This window comes from Chiloscyllium plagiosum, unplaced genomic scaffold (assembly GCF_037043375.1).
Source record: "Chiloscyllium plagiosum isolate Xiang-an unplaced genomic scaffold, Cpla_swu_hap1 HiC_scaffold_5, whole genome shotgun sequence".
NCBI classification, from domain to species: Eukaryota; Metazoa; Chordata; class Chondrichthyes; order Orectolobiformes; family Hemiscylliidae; genus Chiloscyllium; species Chiloscyllium plagiosum.
In genome coordinates this window covers 112,638,716-112,659,883 of record NW_028270143.1, presented here as the reverse complement: position 1 = coordinate 112,659,883, position 21,168 = coordinate 112,638,716, and the positions used below count along the sequence as shown (strand labels likewise).

Genomic DNA, 21,168 nt, shown 5'->3' with positions numbered 1-21,168 from the left:
ATATAGAGGAGGCCACACCGGCTGCAGCGGATGCAGTAGATGATGTGGGTGGAGGTGCAGGTGATTCTGTGGGGTCCACCTGGACAGTCTCGGACCCCAACCTCAAATTCACCTGGACAGTCTTGGACTCCTCCCTCCCCTTCCTAGACCTTTCTGTTTCTATCTCAGGCGACCGAATCAACACGGACATCTACTACAAACCAACCGACTCCCACAGCTACCTGGACTACACCTCCTCCCATCCTGCCCCCTGTAAAAACGCCATCCCATTCTCCCAATTCCTTCGTCTCCGCCGCATCTGCTCCCAGGAGGACCAGTTCAAAATACGTACAACACAGATGGCCTCCTTCTTCAAGGACCGCAATTTCCCCCCCGACGTGGTGACGGTGCCCTCCACCGCATCTCCTCCACTTCCCGCTCCTCCGCCCTTGAGCCCCGCCACCAGGACAGAACCCCACTGGTCCTCACCTACCACCCCACCAATCTCCATGTACAGCACATCATCCGCCGTCACTTCCGCCACCTCCAAACAGACCCCAGCACCAAGGATATATTTCCCTCCCCTCCCCTATCAGCTTTCCGTAGAGACCACTCCCTCCGCGACTCCCTTGTCAGATCCACACCCCCCACCGACCCAACCTCCACTCCCGGCACCTTCCTTTGCAACCGCAGGAGGTGCAACACTTGCGCCCACACCTCCCCCCTCACTTCTCTCCAAGGCCCCAAAGGAAACTTCCATATCCGCCACAGATTCACCTGCACCTCCACCCACATCATCTACTGCATCCGCTGCAGCCGGTGTGGCCTCCTCTATATTGGGGAGACAGGCCGCCTACTTGCGGAGCGATTCAGAGAGCACCTCTGGGCCACCCGGACGAACCAACCCAACCAACCTGTAGCACAGCATTTCAACTCCCCCTCCCACTCCACCGAGGATATGCAGGTCATTGGACTCATCCACCGCCAAACCACAACAACCCGACGGTCGGAGGAGGAGCGTCTTATCTTCCGACTGGGAACCCTCCAACCGCAGGGGATGAACTTGGACTTCACCAGTTTCTTCATCCCCCCTCCCCCCACCTTGTCTCAGCCGGATCCCTCCAGCCCGGCACCGCCTTCCTGACCTGCAGTCTTCTTCTTGACCTCTCCGCCTCCATCCTACTCCGACCTATCACCCTCACCTTGACCTCTTTCCAACTATCACATTTCCAACGCCCCTCCTCCAAGTCCCTCCTCCCTACCTTTTATCTTCTCCTGCTGAACACTCTCTGCTCATTCCTGAAGAAGGGCCTGTGCCCGAAACGTCGAATCTCCTGTTCCCTGGATGCTGCCTGACCTGCTGTGCTGTTCCAGCAATAAAGTTTCAACCGGTCAAAGAGAGCCAATTATTCCAAACCAATTTCCTGCACTCATTCATAGCCTTAAATACATCACAACTAAAACATTTAAATACTTCTCCGAACTGGAGGGTTTCTGCCACTTACAGACAGAGCTCCGATTCCCAAAATGATTTCCCCTTGTCTCAACTTTATGCCTCTTTCCTTAAATCTACAATGGAAGGATCAGTGACCAGGGATCAAAAAGGAAAGGTTGCTTCCTATCTGCCCCACCTAGACCACTCAGAATTTTACGCAGCTCAATCATGTCCTCTCTGTTCAAGCCTGGGATAGGCAGGAGGCAGAGGAAGATTGAGGAATCCTGAAGGGGTGTTGTGAAGAGATGGAAACACACTATACTGAGAGTGGAGGAGTTAAGGAGCCAAGCAGGGGGAATCTCAGCAGAAAGGCAAAAATGGAAATGGAATGAAGGGCGTGGATCCAGAGCAGCGATCACCAATGAACACTCAAACGGAGCCAGGGAAGAGAAGGCAAACCATAAAGCTACAAAGGAAACCTTCCATTCCCCTGGCTGTTACAATACTTCGCTCCTGAATTTCACTGCAGAATCGCTTCGTGTTGACTTGGCGCAAAATACAATCCATCCCCCTGCGTGGGTGAAACATCTGAGCACTGAAAGGATACGGAAGAAGCTGTCCACAGCGTACTGACAAAAAAACCCAGGACGGCTGCAAAAGAGAGGAGAGAAAAAAAAAGTCACTAAATACATACGTAACATTCTTAATACTGCATACTCTTCCATTTCTCAGATTAACCATCATCCACGTCTGGCACAAGACTCCCATTACCTCTGCAGTTAATCTCAGACACACCACCTCATTTAAATGGGTTCAGCAGCATTGTGTACTATACACCTGGACTCTAGGATTAGATTAGATTAGATTATTTACAGTGTGGAAACAGGCCCTTCGGCCCAACAAGTCCACACTGATTCACCGAAGCACAACCCACCCAGACCCATTTCCCTACATTTCCCCCTTCACCTAACACTACGGGTAATTTAGCGTGGCCAATGCACCTAACCTGCACATTTTTGTGGGAGGAAACCGGAGCACCCGGAGGAAACCCACACAGACACGGGAGAATGGGCAAACTCCACAGAGACAGAGTCACCTGGTGCTGTGAGACAGCAGTGTAACCACTGTGCCACCGTCTACGACTGGTGATTCAGAGGCCTTGACCAATTATCGGGAAACCCATGTTAAGACCACAGTGAGGAAGTGTGCAAATTGCGAAATGCAGTTAACTGAATAAATCTGGGAGAGCTGGTGAAAGTCACCATGAAAACCACCCATTAAAAATCCAACTGAATCATTAAAGGTGCCTTATTTAGGTAAAGTTGTTGTTTTTCCCAGTCTGGTCTCCAGCAACGTGTTTGAATCCAAACTAGCCTCTAAAACGAGCCTGTGAATTATACTAAGGTACTAAACCATCACTTTAAAAAACATCTCTACGATTAACAATAGTTCTAGCTGCTTCACAAGGTCAATTCATGGCAGGCAATAAATGCTGTCCCATCCCCCCTCCACCCACGCCACCTCCCCCGAAACAACACTCACATCAGTGAAAACCAACCCAACTGATCTTGTGAAGAATAGCTATGGAATTGTTTTCCATCCGCCCAAGTGCTTTCTGGTCTCCTGGTTATTTTTACTTGTGTAAGGATGAGTATAATAAAGGGCTTAGAGTTCTCAATTGTTTTTACTTAACTTAGCTTTAAACAACCTGTAACTAGAAATTGATGACCGGCAACGAATCGCAATTCCTCGTTAAGTACAGAAGCCTGATCCGTGCTTTCTATCAACCTGGGACTAACAGAAAAAGCAGACAGTTGGGGGATTTTACATATTTATTTTAAAAACTAACTTCTGTGATGATTTAAACAGCAGCCGGGCTTGATTTCCTGGGACGCTACCCCAATGCAGTACAACAGCGCTCCTCAAAAGTGTAGCTCACTCTGGGTTATGTGCTCAGGTCACTGGGATGCGCGGGGGTGAAGGGACTGAACCAATGATCTTGGAGGACGTGGATCCCAGCACTGACTTCCAGTTCCGGATACAGACTTCAGAGGCACACGGATAAGATATAAACCAAGGAGGGCTGCTAACCACCAGCACTCCACTCTCCTGTTGCGTGGCACCTCAGACACAAGTCAAATCCTCAAGGATTCTCCAAGCTGAACATTCAAGCTGAACAGAATGAAGTAATTGAAATATAGGAACAGAAGTAGGCCATTCAGCCCCTTGAGGCTGTACCATGATTCTTTAAGGTCATGCAGCCTAACTCCATTTACCTGCCTTTGGCCCATTCCCCTTAATACCTGCTCTTCACAAAAAATCATCTCCAATTTAAAATTAAGAACTGACCCAGCAGCCACTACTACTTGTGAGAGAGAGTTGAAAACCATTCTTTTTTTGTGTGGAAGTGATTCCCAAGATTCCCAAGAAGCTCCCTGGACGCTCTAGCCCTAATTCCCTAGTTTTAGAATCCTCAACAGTGGGGATAGTTTATCTTTATTTATCCTGCCATTTCCTGTTTATCTTGAAGACTTCAATCAGATCATCCCCGAACCTTCCAAAGTCATTAGAAATTCTAGAGAATATCAATTATATGGAGGCAGGAATGAAATCACTTTCACTATGCCTTCCAGAACCATGGTCAGTGGTAAAATCCAATGGTGTGGAGAAACGTTTGAATTGCAAAAGTGTTTTTCTAATGTCCTGGCCAGCCCTGGCCTATCCGTTCTCTCCTCACCAATCCAGTTCCATTGATTGTTGGAAGTAGTCTGGAATGAAACCCACTGGAGAGTGATCAAAAAGCTTCATTCTCTCTCACCTATGACTTCATAAATAAAATGTGACCGAGCCCATTGTTATGAAATGTAGAAAATGTACTGAGAAGGCCATTTGGCCCATCAAGTGGGTGCTCATTGGAAAAGCTCTGCAGCTATTGGTCCATAGCCTTGTCTGTGTTTTACTTCAAACTGTGTCAAGGCTCCCTTTAGGGAGTGAGCCCTAACCACCCACTGTGCGGTGGAGTGAAAACAAAATTCTCAACTCCCCTCCATGCTTTAATCTCAACCTCTTGGCTATCAACCACTGTGCTCTGCACACCTCCGTGCATTCCCTTCAGCTTTCACTCTTCCAAGCAGGGCGGTTCTAGCCTGTCCAATCTACCCTCATGTCACAGCCTTTGGATGACGGCAGAATTCATCGTGGGTAGATGGGAACATGGGATTCGAAAGACCAGCGGGTCAACCATGATCTTATTGAATGACAGAGCAGGCTGGAGGGGCTGAATTGGCCCCTGCTGCTCCCATTCTGTACGTACATATCAGACAGCATTGTCGAATGGCCTCCCCAGATGATGTCCCTTTGCTGACCAAAACAAAAAAAAAGTGCTGGCTTTTAATTCGTCCACACTGGAGAGATCTGTACAAGGAAGTGCACAATATCGATATGACTCGACCATCGCTGTTCAGAGCGTTGAGTATAAGAGTTGGGACATTACGTTGTGGTTGTACAAGACTTTGGGGAGTCCACGTGTAGAACACTGCATTCAATTCTGGTCAAAAACAAGAGTTGCTGGAAACGCTCAACAGGTCTGGCAGCATCTGAGAAGATAAATCAAAGTTAACATTTCGGGGCCGGTGACCCTTGCCCAGAAAGGATAGAGAAAAACCTTACAAGGATGCTGCCAGGTCTGGAGGGTTTCAGTTATTAGGAGAGTCTAGATAGGCTGGGACTATGTCCCTAGAGCATCAGAAGCTGAAGAGGGACATTACAGAGGTTTATAAAGTCACGAGGGACATGGATTGGGTGAATAGCCAGGGTTTTTTCTCCCCAGGGTAGGTGAGTCCAAAACTGGAGGACATAGGTTTAATGTGAGAGGGAGAAAAGATTTAAAAGGGACCTGCCAACTTTTTCCACGTAGAGGGTAGTAAGTCTATGGAATGTGCTGCCAGAGGAAATGGTGGAGGCTGATACAATTACAACATTTGAAAGGCATCTGGATGGGTATATGAATAGAAAGGGTTTAGAGGGATATGGGCCAAGTGCTGGCAAATGGGACTAGTTCAATTTAGGATACCTGGTCAGCATGGACTAGTTGGAGTGAAGGGTCTGTCCCTGTGCTGTATGACTGGACAATCAGTGCACAAGGTGCCAACATCTCCCTATTCCCAGCAATGGAGAGCATCACTGCAAAGTGGGAAGTGCTGCAGACTGCTACTGAAACCTGTGGCACAATTCGTCGTTCTAAAGGGCAACTTTGAATCACACGGAACTGCAGGTTCCAGCAGTGGGTAATGATTTCAGATACTGCAGGACATTAAATATTAGGGATTTTTTTTTTTCCTTAGAGTGCTGCAGAACTGGACATGTGCTTATTTTAGGGCATTAGCTAATTCATGAGAAAAAAAATTGCAAGATAAGAAGTGAACATAGCATTTGAATTGCAATGTTATACGAAGTGGATGATGCATTAAGAGCTGGATTGATGAGGGAATAACAAAGGCCATTTCAAAGAGTCCTGATTCAAGACTTCCCTTCACTGCCTCTCCTTCAAATGCCCTTCCAAACTAAAAATCTTATCTCTGACTTTGATACCCTACTCACGGATCTCCTAAATTATTGAATGATTCAGGGCTTTCCAAAGATAGAAGGAAATTTTTATTTCATACAACTGCGCCATGCTCAAAAGCACAGACTGCATAAATTATTGAAAACTGAGATACAGGAATAATCACAATTATCACAAGTCAGAAAGAAAAAAGAAATCAGCACCCATCCCCTTGCAAAACAAACTCCGAAAAAAATTTGCAATGGTGGGGGTGAGGGTGGTGGATACATTTAATATTGGCTGAAAATTTGATCACTGGACGTTTCAGCTTAAAATCGAGAAAGAAAACAAGTTAAGCCAAACTCACTGAACCCCCCCCAGGATTGTGTGGGAAGTGGCAGAGGAATAGGGATTGTCTCCCCCAGCACAAAGGGAGATCGACTCTGCACTGGACGCCTGATCAAGGGAGGATTGAGGTGTAAATCAGCATCGCACAGAGAAAGTCAGTCATAGTCACAGCACCAACATCCATCAGCTGCTCCACTCGACCACTCCACAGCCAACAAGCTGAATGCACTGAGACTTCTTAAGGGGTACTGCATTTGTAAATCCATTACCTCACACAGCGCAAACAGCACAGATTAGGGGACCAAAATCAACCTGCAGTTACCACCAGCCCCACCATATCGTCAAGGAAGTGTTTGTATAAACAGGGACTTGTCCAAGCGAGGACTGACCTTGCTCATTCCTCCTCGATGTGGAAGTGCCAGTGTTAGACTGGGGTGGACATGACACCAGGTTATAGTCCAACAGGTTTATTTGAAATCACAAGCTTTTGGAGCAAGTGACTTCATCCGATGAAGGAGCATTGCTCCGAAAGCTTGCGATTTCAAATAAACCTGTTGGACTATAACCTGGTGAAGTGCGGCTTCTGACTTCAGTATTCCTCGAGGCAGATGGAGAGCGAGGTTTCCCCTTTGGGAGCCAAGACGACAACAGGTCATAGCTTTATGCTAAAGGGGTGTCAGATTTAAAACAGAGATGAGGAGAAATTACCCCTCTCTAAGGTTCATGAATCTGTGGAAGTCACTGCCCCCAAATGCACTGGATGCTGGGACACTAAATAAATTTAAAAAGGAGTTAGACAGATTTTTCATTAGGAACAGGTTGAAGGATATTTCGAGAGCAAGGTGATGTTGAGGTGGAGGGGAGGTCAGCCGTGATCAAGCTGAATGACCGAGCAGGCTCAGGTAGATGTGGGGAACTGAAACAAACACAGCACTGAGAGAATGCACAGTTCAAACACGTGGTCAAGGCAGACTCAATCACCTTTTCCAAAGGGAAAGGGGACAGGCTAACAGAACAACGTAGGGGAGAGATCCTGGCCAAAGACTGGCTGGGCCAAATGGTTTCCTTTCTAGAGTGTAACCATTTCATAACTGATTTATATTATACATCCAAGCCATTCTGCAGCGACGTGCCCTTCAGATCGAAAAGGCGAATTTGCCGTGCAGGACAGAGAGAGAATATAAAAAACTCACTTTAACCACTGGCAGGTCAAACACTTCCCGAGCCTCGCCAACCTCTGGGTTGTCACCATCTTCCGCAATAATGTGCGTCGCCAATGCGTTATATGAAACCTCTTTCGCCTTGCCAGCTTTCAGCAGCTGAATCACCTAAAGAAACAAAGAGCCAGCTGTAAACACACACTAGACACAGGATGAGCTGACTGCTAAAGGTACAGACACACAGGAACGATGCGTCTCCTTAACCAATGAGCTATTGAAAAAGAAACAGAGCAATGAAGGTGAATGGAATTAGAATGAACTGCAATCCCAGAGGAAGAAAAGAAAGGCTTAAAAGTTGGAAGAATGAACAAAATTACAATATTGAAATTGCACATTCCTGTGAATTTACGATCCATGAGGGTTGAGAGTTGACAGTCACACTCCATTAACAATTGTCACACTGATAACCTCAACTTGGTCTAAGTTTAACCGGCAGAACCAGCACCTTTTTTTAAGAATAACAGGGTAAGCTGTCCCTTTCTTGTAAAGCTCAGAGTGGAGCATTATCAAAATCACAATAAGCTGCAGCGATTTTGCAAAAGCTCAGGGATGTTTGGATCCTAGCCACAGGCTGCTGTATAATCCACACTCTTCAACCAGAACACCACAGAACTCACCGTCAAACTGACACCAACCACGGCTTCAGTTCAGCATGTAGTAAATGCACAAGAGTGATCAACATCGAGTCATAGAGATGTACAGCAGGGAACTCAACCCTTTGGTCCAACCCGTCCATGCCAACCAGATATCCCAACCCAATCTAGTCCCACCTGCCAGCACCCGGCCCATATCCCTCCAAACCCTTCCTATTCATATACCCATCCAAATGCCTCTTAAATGTTGCAATTGTACCAGCCTCCACCACATCCTCTGGCAGCTCATTCCATACACATACCACCCTCTGCGTGAAAACGTTGCCCCTTAGGTCTCTTTTATATCTTTCCCCTCTCACCCTAAACCTATGCCCTCTAGTTCTGGACTCCCCCACCCCAGGGAAAAGACCTTGTCTATTTATCCTATCCATGCCCCTCATGATTTTTATAAGCTTCTATAAGGTCACCCCTCAGCCTCCAACACGCCAGGGAAAACAGCCCCAGCCTATTCAACCTTTCCCTATAGCTCAAATCTTCCAACCCTGGCAACATTATCATAAATTGTTTGTGAACCCTTTCAAGTTTCACAACATCCTTCTGATAGGAAGGAGACCAGAATCGCACGCAGTATTCCAACAGTGGCCTAACCAATGTCCTGGACAGCCACAACATGACCTCCCGACTCCCAATACACTGACCAATAAAGGAAAGCATACCAAACACCGCCTTCACTATCCGATCTACCTGTGACTCTCTTTGTTTAGCAAGACTCCCCAGGATCTTACCATTAAAGTGCATAAGTCCTGCTACGATTTGCTTTCACAAAATACAGCATCTTGCATTTATCTAAATTAAAGTCCATCTGCCACTCCTCAGCCCATTGGCTCATCTGATCAAGATCCCATTGTACTCGGAGGTAACCTTTTCCACTATCCACTGCACCTCTAATTTTGGTGTCATCTGCAAACCTACTAACTATACCTCTTATGCTCACATCCAAATCATTTAAATAAATGACAAAAAGTCGTGGACCCAGCAACAAACATGAAGCTACCTGCGGAAACTTACACAGGAGACAATATTGCAGCAGGTTTACACTGAGCAACAGGGACAAATGGAACTGGAGCAGTCCTTCATAGAAGCTCCTGCGTAGTTTGAAACTGTAGTGGGTGCTGGGAATATGATAAAGCCATTCAAGACCACGTGCTCTACAAATATGCCCATCATCAATACACAAACAATAGCAAACTCTTTTAAGAGTCTTCTGAACGGCAGAGTGGAACATCAGCCTAGAAAGGATCAGCTTTAATAACAACTGAATTAAGGTAATGTCACTAACTTCTTACCAAACCATAGGGCTACTCGCTCAATAGAGGGAGATGACTAGTGTTGGGGTAACCTTCACAATGGTTGTTGAAACACAAAAAAGAAAAACAGAATTTAGAACAATTTACCTCATAACCCATCTGACTCTACTGCAACATCCCATAAACACACCATTGTTCAAAGTAATCAGTACCAGACAAATCGACACCTCTGCCTTTACAACCCTTCTTGAAAAAAACCAAAGGACAACATAACCTTGTTAAAGGGGCAGCATCATCACAGTGAGGAAGATAATTCCACATGCTAACAAGGCTCAGAAGCAATTCTTCCTCATCTTCATTTAAATGGAAACTCGCATTTCGAGATTGTGCACCCCAGTCCTAGCCTTCTCCAAATGAAAGGAGGGGGGGGGGGGAATCATCCTCTGTGTCCACCCATCCTTCTCAATGCTGTATACTCCAACATGATCGCCCCTTGTTCTTCTGAGCTCTAATCAGTAAAGGCCCAACTTGTGTAAGCTTTCTCCATAATGCAACCTTTCAGGGCAGGAAGCAGTGAAGGGAACTTTCACAAAGCTACATCCAATGTAATTCTAACCTAACGTAAAACTGAATACCGTATTCCAAGTGCAGTCTCAGTCAAACCTTGCAGTACAATTCCCACATGTGTATATACTTTGTGCAATGAACACCAACAATCCAACTTCTTTACTACTTGCTGTATCTGTACGGTAACTATTTGCTTTTATATGCATTCTGATAAAAGTTTACATTTTTCAACATACTCCATCTGTCAGATCTGTGCTTACTCATATACTCTACTGAAATCCCTTTGCGACTTGATTCCTTACCTATCTTCGCACTGTCAAAGGATTTGGCTGCAAAGCAACCAATCCCTGCAAGTGATTACTAATGATCTTCATCAGTCGAGACCAAGGTATTGGTTTTATTTTTATTCTGGCACAGAATGTAGACATTGGTGCAAGGCCAGTATGGTGCCCCCCTGTAATTGGCCTCGAACTGGGTAGCCGAAACGGCTGTTTCAAAGGGCAGCTAAGATTCAGTGACACTGATGTAGTTTGAAGTCATGGGGAGGCCAGCCTACACAAGGCTAGCAGATTTTCTTCTCTTAAAGGCACTAGTGACCCCGTTGTGCATTTAACAATCACAATTCTGCTGAATTTGAAAGGGCACAGAAAAGATTTACAAGGATGTTGCCAGTGTCAGTGGGTTTGATCACGAGGGAGTGGCTGAATAGACAGGGACTATTTCCCCTGGAGCATCAGATGCTGAAGGGTGACCTTGTACAGATTTATAAAATCATGAGAGGCATGGATCGAGTGAGTAGCCAAGGTCTTTTCTCCCCCCTCCCAGGGTAAGGAGTCCAGAACGAGAGAGCATAGGTTTAAGGTGAGAGGGGAGAGAGTTAAAAAGGGAACTAAGGCAACTTTTTCACATAGAGGGCGGTACGTGTATGGAATGAGCTGCCAGAGGAAGTGGTGGAGGCTGGTACAATTACAACATATAAAAGGCATCTGGATGGGCACATGAATAGGAAGGGCTTAGGATATGGGCCAAATGCTGGCATGTGGGACTATATTAATTTAGGATATCTGGTCCATATGGATGAGTTGGACTGAAGGGTCTGTTTCCTTGCTGTATGACTGTATGATTCATGGTCACTGTTACTGACAGGTACCTTTCAATTTCAGATTGATCGTTTAAATCCAAATTTCACGAGCATTAGCAGAGACATTTCAACTATGTCCCCAGAACTGTTATGGATGACCAGTCCAGTGACATGACTACTCTATCAAGGATCGCTATAGCACTCCACTAAATCTAGACTGTTCACCTGAAAAATGACAGAGTTAACTGTCTATTTCCTGTGAATCAGCCAATCCTCTATCCTTGCTTATCACATCACTTCCCATTACTCCATGACATCTTGTGGAATAATATTTTATGTATCAGCCCATCAAATCGCCGTTGGAAATCCAAATACAGTACGGATCCTGTTTTCCATGAACCATCTGAGTTGCTATGTTCTCAAACAACTCTAAAATTCACGAAGAAAGAATTTCCCCTGTCAAGAAACCAGAGTTGACTCTGCCTGATTACGGTATGGTTTGTTCTTATCGTCTTAAAAATTAGATTCCTGTACCTTCCCAATTACAGTTGATTTATTAACGTGACATGTATCTAAGTACAGCAAAAGGTTGCAACATAGGCAGATCATAGCATGCAAAGTGTATCGGGTAACAGAACACAGCGAGGAATATAACATTATAGCTGCAGAGAACATATACAAAGAGCAAGATAAACATTAAATTTAAAATTTGAGAGGTCGTTCAGAAGTCTAATAGCAGCGAGGAAAAAGCGGTTCTTGAATCTGTTAGTACGTGAATCTCCTGTCCAATGGAAGAGATTGGAACCAGGGTGGGAGGGGTCTTTGATGATGTTGGCTGCCTTCCTGAAACAGAGAGAAGTGCAGATGGAGTCAATAGATGGAAGGTTGGCTTGTGAGATGGACTGAGCTGTGTACACAACTCTCTGTAGTTTCTTATGGTCCTGGGCAGAGCAGTTGCCATACCAAGCCATGATGCTACTGGATAGGATGCTTTCTATAATGCACCTATAAAAACCGGCAAATGTCTTCACGGGCATGCTGCATTTCCTAGCCTCCTGAGGAAGTGTAGGCAATGTTCAGCTCTGTGGCTGCATTGCCCTGCCATCTCCTTTCTTGAATAAGATTTTCAGTTCTCTAATCCACCGGGACAGTTTCAGAATCAAGGAAATTTTGGAACATTACAATACATCTATCATTACTGCAGTCACTTCCTTTAAGTCCCTAGGACAGTAATAATGATTGCCTGCCTCCCAACAGCCAGGCTCCTGAAATGCTCTGGGACACTTTCCTATGTAACAGGCACTGAACAAATGCAGAGTGCTGTTGTACGTTCCCTCTTGCACTCACGTTACAATCCCATGAACCTGTAACACCAGCGATCAAGCTGCCTTCTGTCACATTGACGCCATTTCTCCAGCAACAGGAAATAAAAACGTCAAAGGCAAAAATCTAACAGAAAGGTTAGAAATCATTGGCAAAGGTAAGGAAGCATCAGCAAAGCTCCTCCCACCAGCACTGTTCTCAAGAACAGGAAGAGTCCATTTAGCCTCTGAATGGTGGAACAACACGCAGAGATCGAATACATGTTTACACACCCAGCTGTGGCCTGTATCTCCCGATATCTGATTAAAAGAAATTTCTCAACCACAGAATAAAAATCAACTCACCTTGCAATAAATGCCGTTGGCCAAAGAGAGTTTTACCCCTTGTGCAAAGTCATTGTTTTCCAATGTCAATCTAGAAGGCTCTGGCTTTCACATCAAGGTCGATGTGAACTGGTCTCAGGCTCCCACCTAGGGAGGTGTCCACACAACAATCCAGCTCTCTGGCCTGGCAATCCAGAACTCCAGGCTGACGTTCTGTGGTTTGGGCCCAAATCCCAATGTAGCTGGTCACATTCAATAAAATTCTAGAATAATAGGCTAATCTCATGGCGTTCATGTGACCTTTGTTGTCAGAAAATTGAACAAAATTTTTAAAAAGCAACGAATGACAAATAAAATTAGAGGGAAAGATTTATTCAAGAGTAAGCAAGCTAGAAATGTTTGAACAGATTCTATGATTTTCTATAAATATTTAAAGCTAAAAAAAGGCATTAACAAAGTGTGCATCAGTCCCATCGAAAGAGAGATCAGGCATTAATAACCAAAAATAAGGAATGGCAGATGAGTTGAACAGCTATTTACCCAAGTCTTCACAATATTGTAGACAATAAAAATCCCAGACATGGCTACAAATCAGGATATAAAAAGGTGAAAGGAACTCAGGAAAATCACAATCATGAGAGAAATGGTGCTGTGTAAACTGTTGGAGCTGCAGATTGGTAAGTGTTTGGGTTCCTTTTTATTCATGGGATGTGGCCATTGCTGGCTAGACTGGTATTTATTGCCCATCGCTAGTTACCCTCGAGAAGGCGCTGGTGAGCTGTCTCCTTGAACCACTGAAGTAGGTTGACCCACAATGCTGTTAGGGAGAGAATTCCAGAATTTTGACCAGCGACAGTGAAGGAACAGTGATATATTTCCAAGTCAGGATTGGGAGAAACTTGGGAGGGGAACTTGCAGGTGGTAGTGTTCCCATGTACCGGTTGCCCCCTGTTCTAAATTAGATTAGATTAGAGTTTGTGAGAAGATTTGTAGCTCGGGTGCTCGTTGCCATCCACAAACTCCATCAACAAACACATCGACCTGAACCCAATATACCAGCCACTACAGCGGACAGCTGAAACTGACAACCGGAAGCGGCAGGGACAGGCCACTATAAATGCTGGAGGAAACACCACAGAAGCGCTTCACAGGAGGCTCCCAAGCACTGAGGATGTCACCTAGACAGGGGACGAAACGTTTGCAACAAAAACTTCCAGCTCGGCGAACAGAACCACAGCAGATTAGATTAGATTACTTACAGTGTGGAAACAGGCCCTTCGGCCCAACAAGTCCACACCGCCCCGCCAAAGCGCAACCCACCCATACCCCTACATTTACCCCTCACCTAACACTACGGGCAATTTAGCATGGCCAATTCACCTGACCTGCACATCTTTGGACTGTGGGAGGAAACCGGAGCACCCGGAGGAAACCCACGCAGACACGTGGAGAACGTGCAAACTCCACACAGTCAGTCGCCTGAGGCGGGTATTGAACCCGGGTCTCTGGCGCTGTGAGGCAGCAATGCTAACCACTGTGCCACCGTGCCGCCCACTGATGATAACGATTTTGGGATTTGGAGGGTGCTGTCTTAGGAGCCTTGAAGAATTTCTCCAAAGCATCTTGTAGATGGTACACACTGATGATATCGAGCATCAGTGGAGGAGGGAGCGGATGCTTGTGGATGTGATGCTCCACTATGCAGGCTGCTTTGTCCTGGATGGTGTCAAGCTTCCTGAATGTTGCTGGAGGTGCACCTATCCAGGTTACTGGGGAGTATTCCATCACACTCCTGACGGGTGCTCTGGAGATGGCAGACAGGTTTTGAGGAGGCAGGAAGTGAGTTACTTGCTGCAGGATTCCAAGTCTGACCTGCTCTTGTAGCCAGTGTGTTCACCTGACAAACCCATTTGAGTTTCTAGTCAATAGCATCCCCCAACATTGCTGCTCGTGGGGAATTCAATGGTGGAAATGCCACAATGTGGAGGGGCATTGGGTAGATTCTATCTTGTTGGAGATAGTTACTGACTGGCATTTGTGGAGCAGAAGTGTTCCTTGCCACCTTTCAGGCCAAACCTGGCTACTGTCCAAGCCTGGCTACGTTTGGACATGGACTGCTTCAGTACCTTAGGATTTACAAATGGAGCTGAACATTATTCACCAATAGCAGCACATCTCCATTCCTAACGCGATGAAGATGAAGCAGCTGAAGCCAGTTGAGCCTGGGACAATGCCCTGAGGAACTCCGACAGAGGTATCCTGGAGCTGAGATGAGATGACTCAGGAAGGATGGCCGAGGGGTAGAGGTGGGAGATGGAGGAAGAGGCAGGCCATTTAGGACTGAGGAGGAGGAATTTCTTCACTCCCCCAGAGGACGGTGAATCATTGGGATTCTCCATCCCAACGGGCTGTGGAGGCTCAGTCAATGAGTACATTTAAAACAGAGAGCAATAGATTTCCGCACACTAAAAACATTACTGGATACAGTGATAAGACCATAAGACATAGAAATGGAGTAGGTCACTCAGTCCAACTGGGTCTGCTTTTTAAGATAATGGTTGATCTGATTATCCTCAACTCCATTGTCAGGTCTTTTCACCATAAGCTTCAATTCTCACATTGACTAAAAATCTGGTGTCTTAAATATTCTTAACAACTAAGCTTTGACAGCCTTCTGCAGCAAAGAATTTCACAGATTCGCTACCTGCAGAGAAGTAATTTCTTCTCATGACTATCGTATGAACCTTTATTCTGAGATTAGGCCCTCGGTCCCAGACCCTCCCACAAAAGGGAAACAAACTTGCAGCACCTAGCCCGTCAGGCACATCCTAAAGATCCTTCTCTTCGACAGGTCACCTACCATTCTCTGCTATTCCAATGAGTAGGTCCCAATCTACTCAACCTCTCCTTCAAACCTGATAGCAACCAAGTGAACCTCTTCTGGACTGCCCCCAATACCAGTGTATCTTCCCGCAGATAAGGAATCCAAAATCAGTGTTCCAGCTGTGTTCCGACTAGTGTCTTGTACAGTTTTTAGTAACAATCTCCCGATTTTTTTGCGCCATACCCTTTGAAATAAATATCAACATCCCATTTGCCTTCCCTATCACCCATTGAACTCAGATGCTAGCTTTTTGAAGTTCATACAAAAGTCTCTATTTTGTAGCTTTCTGCAGTGCTTTGCCATTTAAATAACAATCAGTTCCTCTAGTCTTCCTCAAAGATTGTGGTGCTAGAAAAGCACAGCCAGTCAAGCAGCAGAAGAATTAATGTTTCCGGCATAAGCCCTTCATCAGGAATGTTCCTGGGGTTTATGCCCGAAACGTCGATTCTACTGCTCCTCAGATGCTGCCTGACCTGCTGTGCTTTTCTAGCACCACGCTCTTTGACTCTGATCTACAGCACCTCACCTCCTTCTCTCTTCTTTCTGTCAGAGTACAGACTTTATATCTTCCTATATTACATTGCACACTCACTCAACGAGTCTATATCCCTCTATTTTCTTAGTACCACCTTCACTACTTGCGTTCCCAACAATTTTTGTCTCATCCACAAACTGAGTGATAGTACATTTACATCTGTCATTAACATATTACAAATAATTGTGGCCCCAGCACTGACATCACAAGAAAATGATGTTGAAGTTGAAGATCAGCCATGATCTCATTTGAATGGGTGTGTGTCCTTGAACAGGTGAATGGCAGACTCCTGCTCCTCATTCTTACACTCTCTGCTAAGGATAATATCACCCATCTCTAGTCCTAGTCCAATCCAAATGGGCAACATGGTGGCTCAGTGGTTAGCACTGCTGCTTCACAATGCCAGGGACCTGGGTTCAATTCCACTCTCAGATGACTGTGTGGAGTTTGCACATTTTCCCTGTGTCTGTGTGGGGTTGGTCTGTTTACTCCCACAGTCCAAAGATGTGCAGGTTAGGTGGATTGGCCACGGGAAATGCACGAATAGGGTGGGGTGCTCACCGAAGGTTCGTATGGACTTTATGGGCTGAATGGCCTGCTTCCATACTGTCAGGATTCTGTAATACAAAGCCATCTGCAGGTACTGCCAGGAACTGGGTTATTAAGTCCCTGTTTACCAGGCTCCATATTAACTGCCACCAGGTTATAGTCCAACAGGTTTATTTGGAAGCACTAGCTTTCGGAGCACTGCTCCTTCATGAAGTGATTGTGGAGAATAAGAATGTATCGCAAAAGTTTAGTGTGATGTAACTGAAATTATATATTGAAATATTTAAATATGTATATTGAAATATATAATCACCACAACCACCTGATGAAGGAGCGTCGCTCCGAAAGCTAGTGCTTCCAAATAAACCTGTTGGACTATAACCTGGTGTTGTGCGATTTTTAACTTTGTACACCCCAGTCCAACACGGCATCTCCAAATCATCCTATAAAAGCAGTTTATAAATCTGACCAGACTCCTTTCAAAAAAAAAGAATTGGAAATGAAATACAACAAAAACAGTGACAAACGTACTTTGTCCATATACAATCAGAGTGCCCAAGTACACACATGAAATTCATGTTTAATCATATCACTTACAGCAACTTAACAATGAGTTGTCAAAACTGCAAAGGTATGACTTTGAGCTAACTGAACTCTTCATGCTCCTAAAGGGCCATCAAACTACTACCAGGTTATGTGCAACAGACTTGGGGGTTTTATTGTAGTCAAATACCTGGACTTACCACAGGTTAAATATTAACCAACTCAAATCAGAATGGCAGTAAAATTGGAGCAGGTTTACAGCACCTGGGTGGCAGAGTTTATGTGAAAATCCTTTGTAAGATCGTGAAAGTAAACATCATTTCGGAAGAAAATGAAGAGATGGGTGGGAGTTGGGAGAGGGGGAAGAAGAGAGGAGTTTAAACACTCACCGCCAAGTGAAAATCTGGCAAAGTATTTGGTGGGAAAAAGTAAGAGTCGTCCACTTTGGCAAGAATAGCAGAGCAGAGCTTTACTGTACTGCGATGGAACAACTTCTACTGCAAGGGAAACAGAACGTCAAAGTAGGAAAGTATTGCTTCCACTCCAAGGACACTGGTGAGACTGCACTTGGAGTACTGCATACAATTGTGATCTTACTTCAGGAGGGATAGTCTACTGTTGGAAACACTTAATCGAGTGATTTCAGGAACAAAGAGAGTATCTTATGATGAAAGGTTCAGTAGGCCAGGCATACACATTGGGGCCTCAGTGATATCATCTTGTTGAAACCCAAGGTGCTGAGTGCACTTGGCTAAATGACTGATCTGCGGTTGTTTCCTATTGGAAGGGAGGCTAGAATGGGGGCACTGTTTCAAAACACAGAGGTCTCTCATTTAAGATGAGGACAAGGAATTATCTCAGATGTCACGGTGCAGTGAAGGCCAGAACAAAGACTGGGTTGGACCGATTTTTTGATCAATAAGGGAGAGGAGGTTCGTGTAGAACAAGCAGAAGGTGGAGTTTAAGCCACAGTCAGCACCATCATTATGGAAAACAGACTCATGGGGTGAACAGGCTATTCTTGTTTCTTCTGACCTTCTTCAGAATGTATTTAGCAGGAAAGCACATCATCATCATCATCAGGAATAATGCTGACTCTCACAAGGAATGTTTTCAATATCATGCCTTCCCATAAATCCCCAGGAATTGCTGCAATTTACTATCGTACACTGATAGTACTTTGGTAAGGGAGAAATTTTGTCAAACCCCTTTGCTACAGAAAGGCTGGACAGTCGCTAACAAAACAAAAGATTCTGAGATGACAAAGACAGGGAAGCACAAGGCCATGGAGATTCCATAGGTGATGACTGAGGCGTTTTCTGGAATACTGTGTGCAGCTCAGGTCGCCCAACTATACGAAGGACATTATTAAACTGGAGAGGGTCCAGAGAAGATTTACCAGGATGTTGCCAGGAACGAAGGGTTTGAGTTATAAGAAGAGGCTAGAACTTTTTCACTGGAATGTAGGAAGTTGAAGGGTGACCTTATAGACATTTACAAAATCATGAGGGGTATAGATAAGGTGAATAGCAAGAGTCTTTTCCCTAGGGGGAGGGAGTTCAAAACTAGGGGGCAAAGTTTTAAAGGTGAGAGAACAAAGGTTTAAAAAGAACACGAGGGACAACCTTTTCTTTAGAGTGCTTTGTGTGGAATGAACTGCTAGAGGAAGTAGAGGGTGCAGGTGCAGTTACAACATTTAAACATATTTACACAGGTACATGAATAGGAAAGGTTTGGAGGGACATGCGCAAAACACAGACAGGTGGGACTAGTTTAGCTTGGGCACATGGTCAGCGTGGACTAGTTGGACCGAAGGGTCTATGGCTGAGCACTGTGCTGAGGGTCCATTATCGTTGTGGTTCTGTTCGCCGAGCTGGGAATTTGTGTTGCAGACGTTTCGTCCCCTGTCTAGGTGACATCCTCAGTGTTTGGGAGCCTCCTGTGAAGCGCTGATGATGTCACCTAGACAGGGGATGAAACGTCTGCAACACAAATTCCCAGCTCGGCGAACAGAACCACAACGACGAGCACCCGAGCTACAAATCTTCTCACAAACTTTGGGTCCATTATTCTAAAGTTGGTTAATAACTCGGCAGGTGTATTTGTTTTGCTAAAAGCAATTTTTGTGGTCAAACACATAGCAAGTTGATGACAGAAACGCAGGGTCTGGGTTGCTGTGTACAGAGGGCAATACCAAACACGATGAAAATGAGTGAGTTTTGATAAGATTTGTAGCTCAGGTTGAGGTTCTGGATGTACATTTGCTCACTGAGCTGGAAGGTTCATTTTCAGGAACCTTCCAGCTCAACAAACAAACCTACATCCACGTGATAAAAATAAACAAAGACTTCACCAATATTTAATATGGGAGATGGATACAAAGGCACTCATTAGTGCCAGCAAAATAGGTCATTACAAAATAAAAACAACCTCCCAATTCAATGTTTACACAGGTTCACTGGCTAGACACCTAATCGCAATGACAGATTATTTCTCAGTCTTTGAAAACAGCTTAAACCTTCTACCTTTTCATATAATCTGGATATAAACTCATCAATTGGCAGACAAACACATCATAATAACTTTTACACATGTATTTCACAACTGATAAAGAGTCAAATGCAAATAACAACATTCAAAAACCTCATTCCAAGTAATTTTCCCATCCATTTGAGACAAAAGGAAGGAGGATTCACTTGAAAAGAAAAATTCTACATTCCTCAGTGCTTAAAAAACAATCAGTCTTTCATAAATAACAGTATTGATTTGAGGTACCCCAGCTCTCCAGACTGAGCTGTGTTAGCCTTGTCCTTACATACACAACAGGGGGCTGATCCCTCAGGCAGGGATTACAAGGCTGGGCCTACTATACAACACAAAGTGCAAAGCCAGGCAATCGTCCACACAAACACAGTCCCACAGGCAGCTCACTCCAGAGCACAAGCGAGAAAAATAAAAACAATCACACAAAGCACAGAGGTTCAAAGACAACATTGTAAAGGAGCTGATTAGAAAAAAAACAAGAATGATCTACTTCCAGGTCAAATCCTGAAAAGTTGCAGAAGGCCATGAGTAGCTGCAGCAGCTTGCAGGCCCAGGCTGCTGGCACCAAGTGTCAGTCCCCCTCCTGTGGAAGATGGAGCAGAGACCCTCCAGACCCAGGGCCATCCCTCTCCTCAACCCAATCCTCACACCCTTGTTCCTATCAACCCCTCACCTTGTACTCTCAAACCCTCACCCCAGCTCTCTAACCTTCAACCCCTCACCCCCACCCCCCTTTCCAATCCTCCACTCCTCCTCCCCTCAGCTTGGAACCTTCAACACCTCACCCCCTCCCTCCCTCAGCTCCTTCCACTCTCAGCTCCCCCCCTCCCAACCTTCACGCCGCCAACCCCCCCCCCCCAACCTACCCCCCCCAACCTTCAACCCGTCACCTCTCGTCCCTTACCCCTTCTCTCCAGTCCTCACACACCCCTCTCTCTCTCTCCAATCCTCAATCCCCCTCCCGCCCAGGCCTTCCCTCCCCCTCACCTGCTGATCGATATCTCCCACCGCGAAGAACTTGATCTCCTTAAACAGGTCCGGGGCGACTGCCGGCTCCTCACTGCGAGGCGTCTCCGACATGTCGAGGAGTGAGCCGGGGTCGCTGCTGCTGCCTGGGTACAAACTGCTTCCCTTTCCCTGTCTCCGGAGCTCCCCCTCGATACATTCATCAGCCCGCGCCTGCGCACCTCCCTCCCCCTTCTTCCTGGGGATCCCCCAGGCATCTGAGCAGAACAATCCTGGGAGAGCCGGGGGGGGGGGGGAAATTACCTAACATTATTAAAATCACCCCCTCGGTCAGACCAATCCCGACTCCCCCACATACACACACGCACACGGTATTGAGGATATTACTGATATGAATACCCACGGAGCTGTTTTATTCTTTGTTTCCG

At 45.6% G+C, this 21,168-nt stretch overlaps 1 protein-coding gene across 3 annotated transcripts in view; it reads right to left on the bottom strand.

Moving 5' to 3' along the window:
* paxip1 (PAX interacting (with transcription-activation domain) protein 1) overlaps positions 1-20,935 on the bottom strand; it is a 120,133-nt gene extending 99,198 nt beyond the window's left edge. The window contains exons 1-3 of one of the 3 annotated variants that reach the window (XM_087987568.1): positions 20,762-20,935; positions 7,499-7,633; positions 2,022-2,065 (exon numbers count right to left, since the gene is read on the bottom strand). In XM_087987568.1, the coding sequence (XP_087843694.1) occupies positions 2,022-2,065; positions 7,499-7,633; positions 20,762-20,854 (272 nt within the window). In that variant the 5' untranslated portion in view covers positions 20,855-20,935. The remainder of the gene's footprint in view (positions 1-2,021; positions 2,066-7,498; positions 7,634-20,761) is intronic. The other 2 variants (XM_087987569.1, XM_087987570.1) reach the window with 2 other exon arrangements.
* Positions 20,936-21,168: the final 233 nt, after the last annotated feature.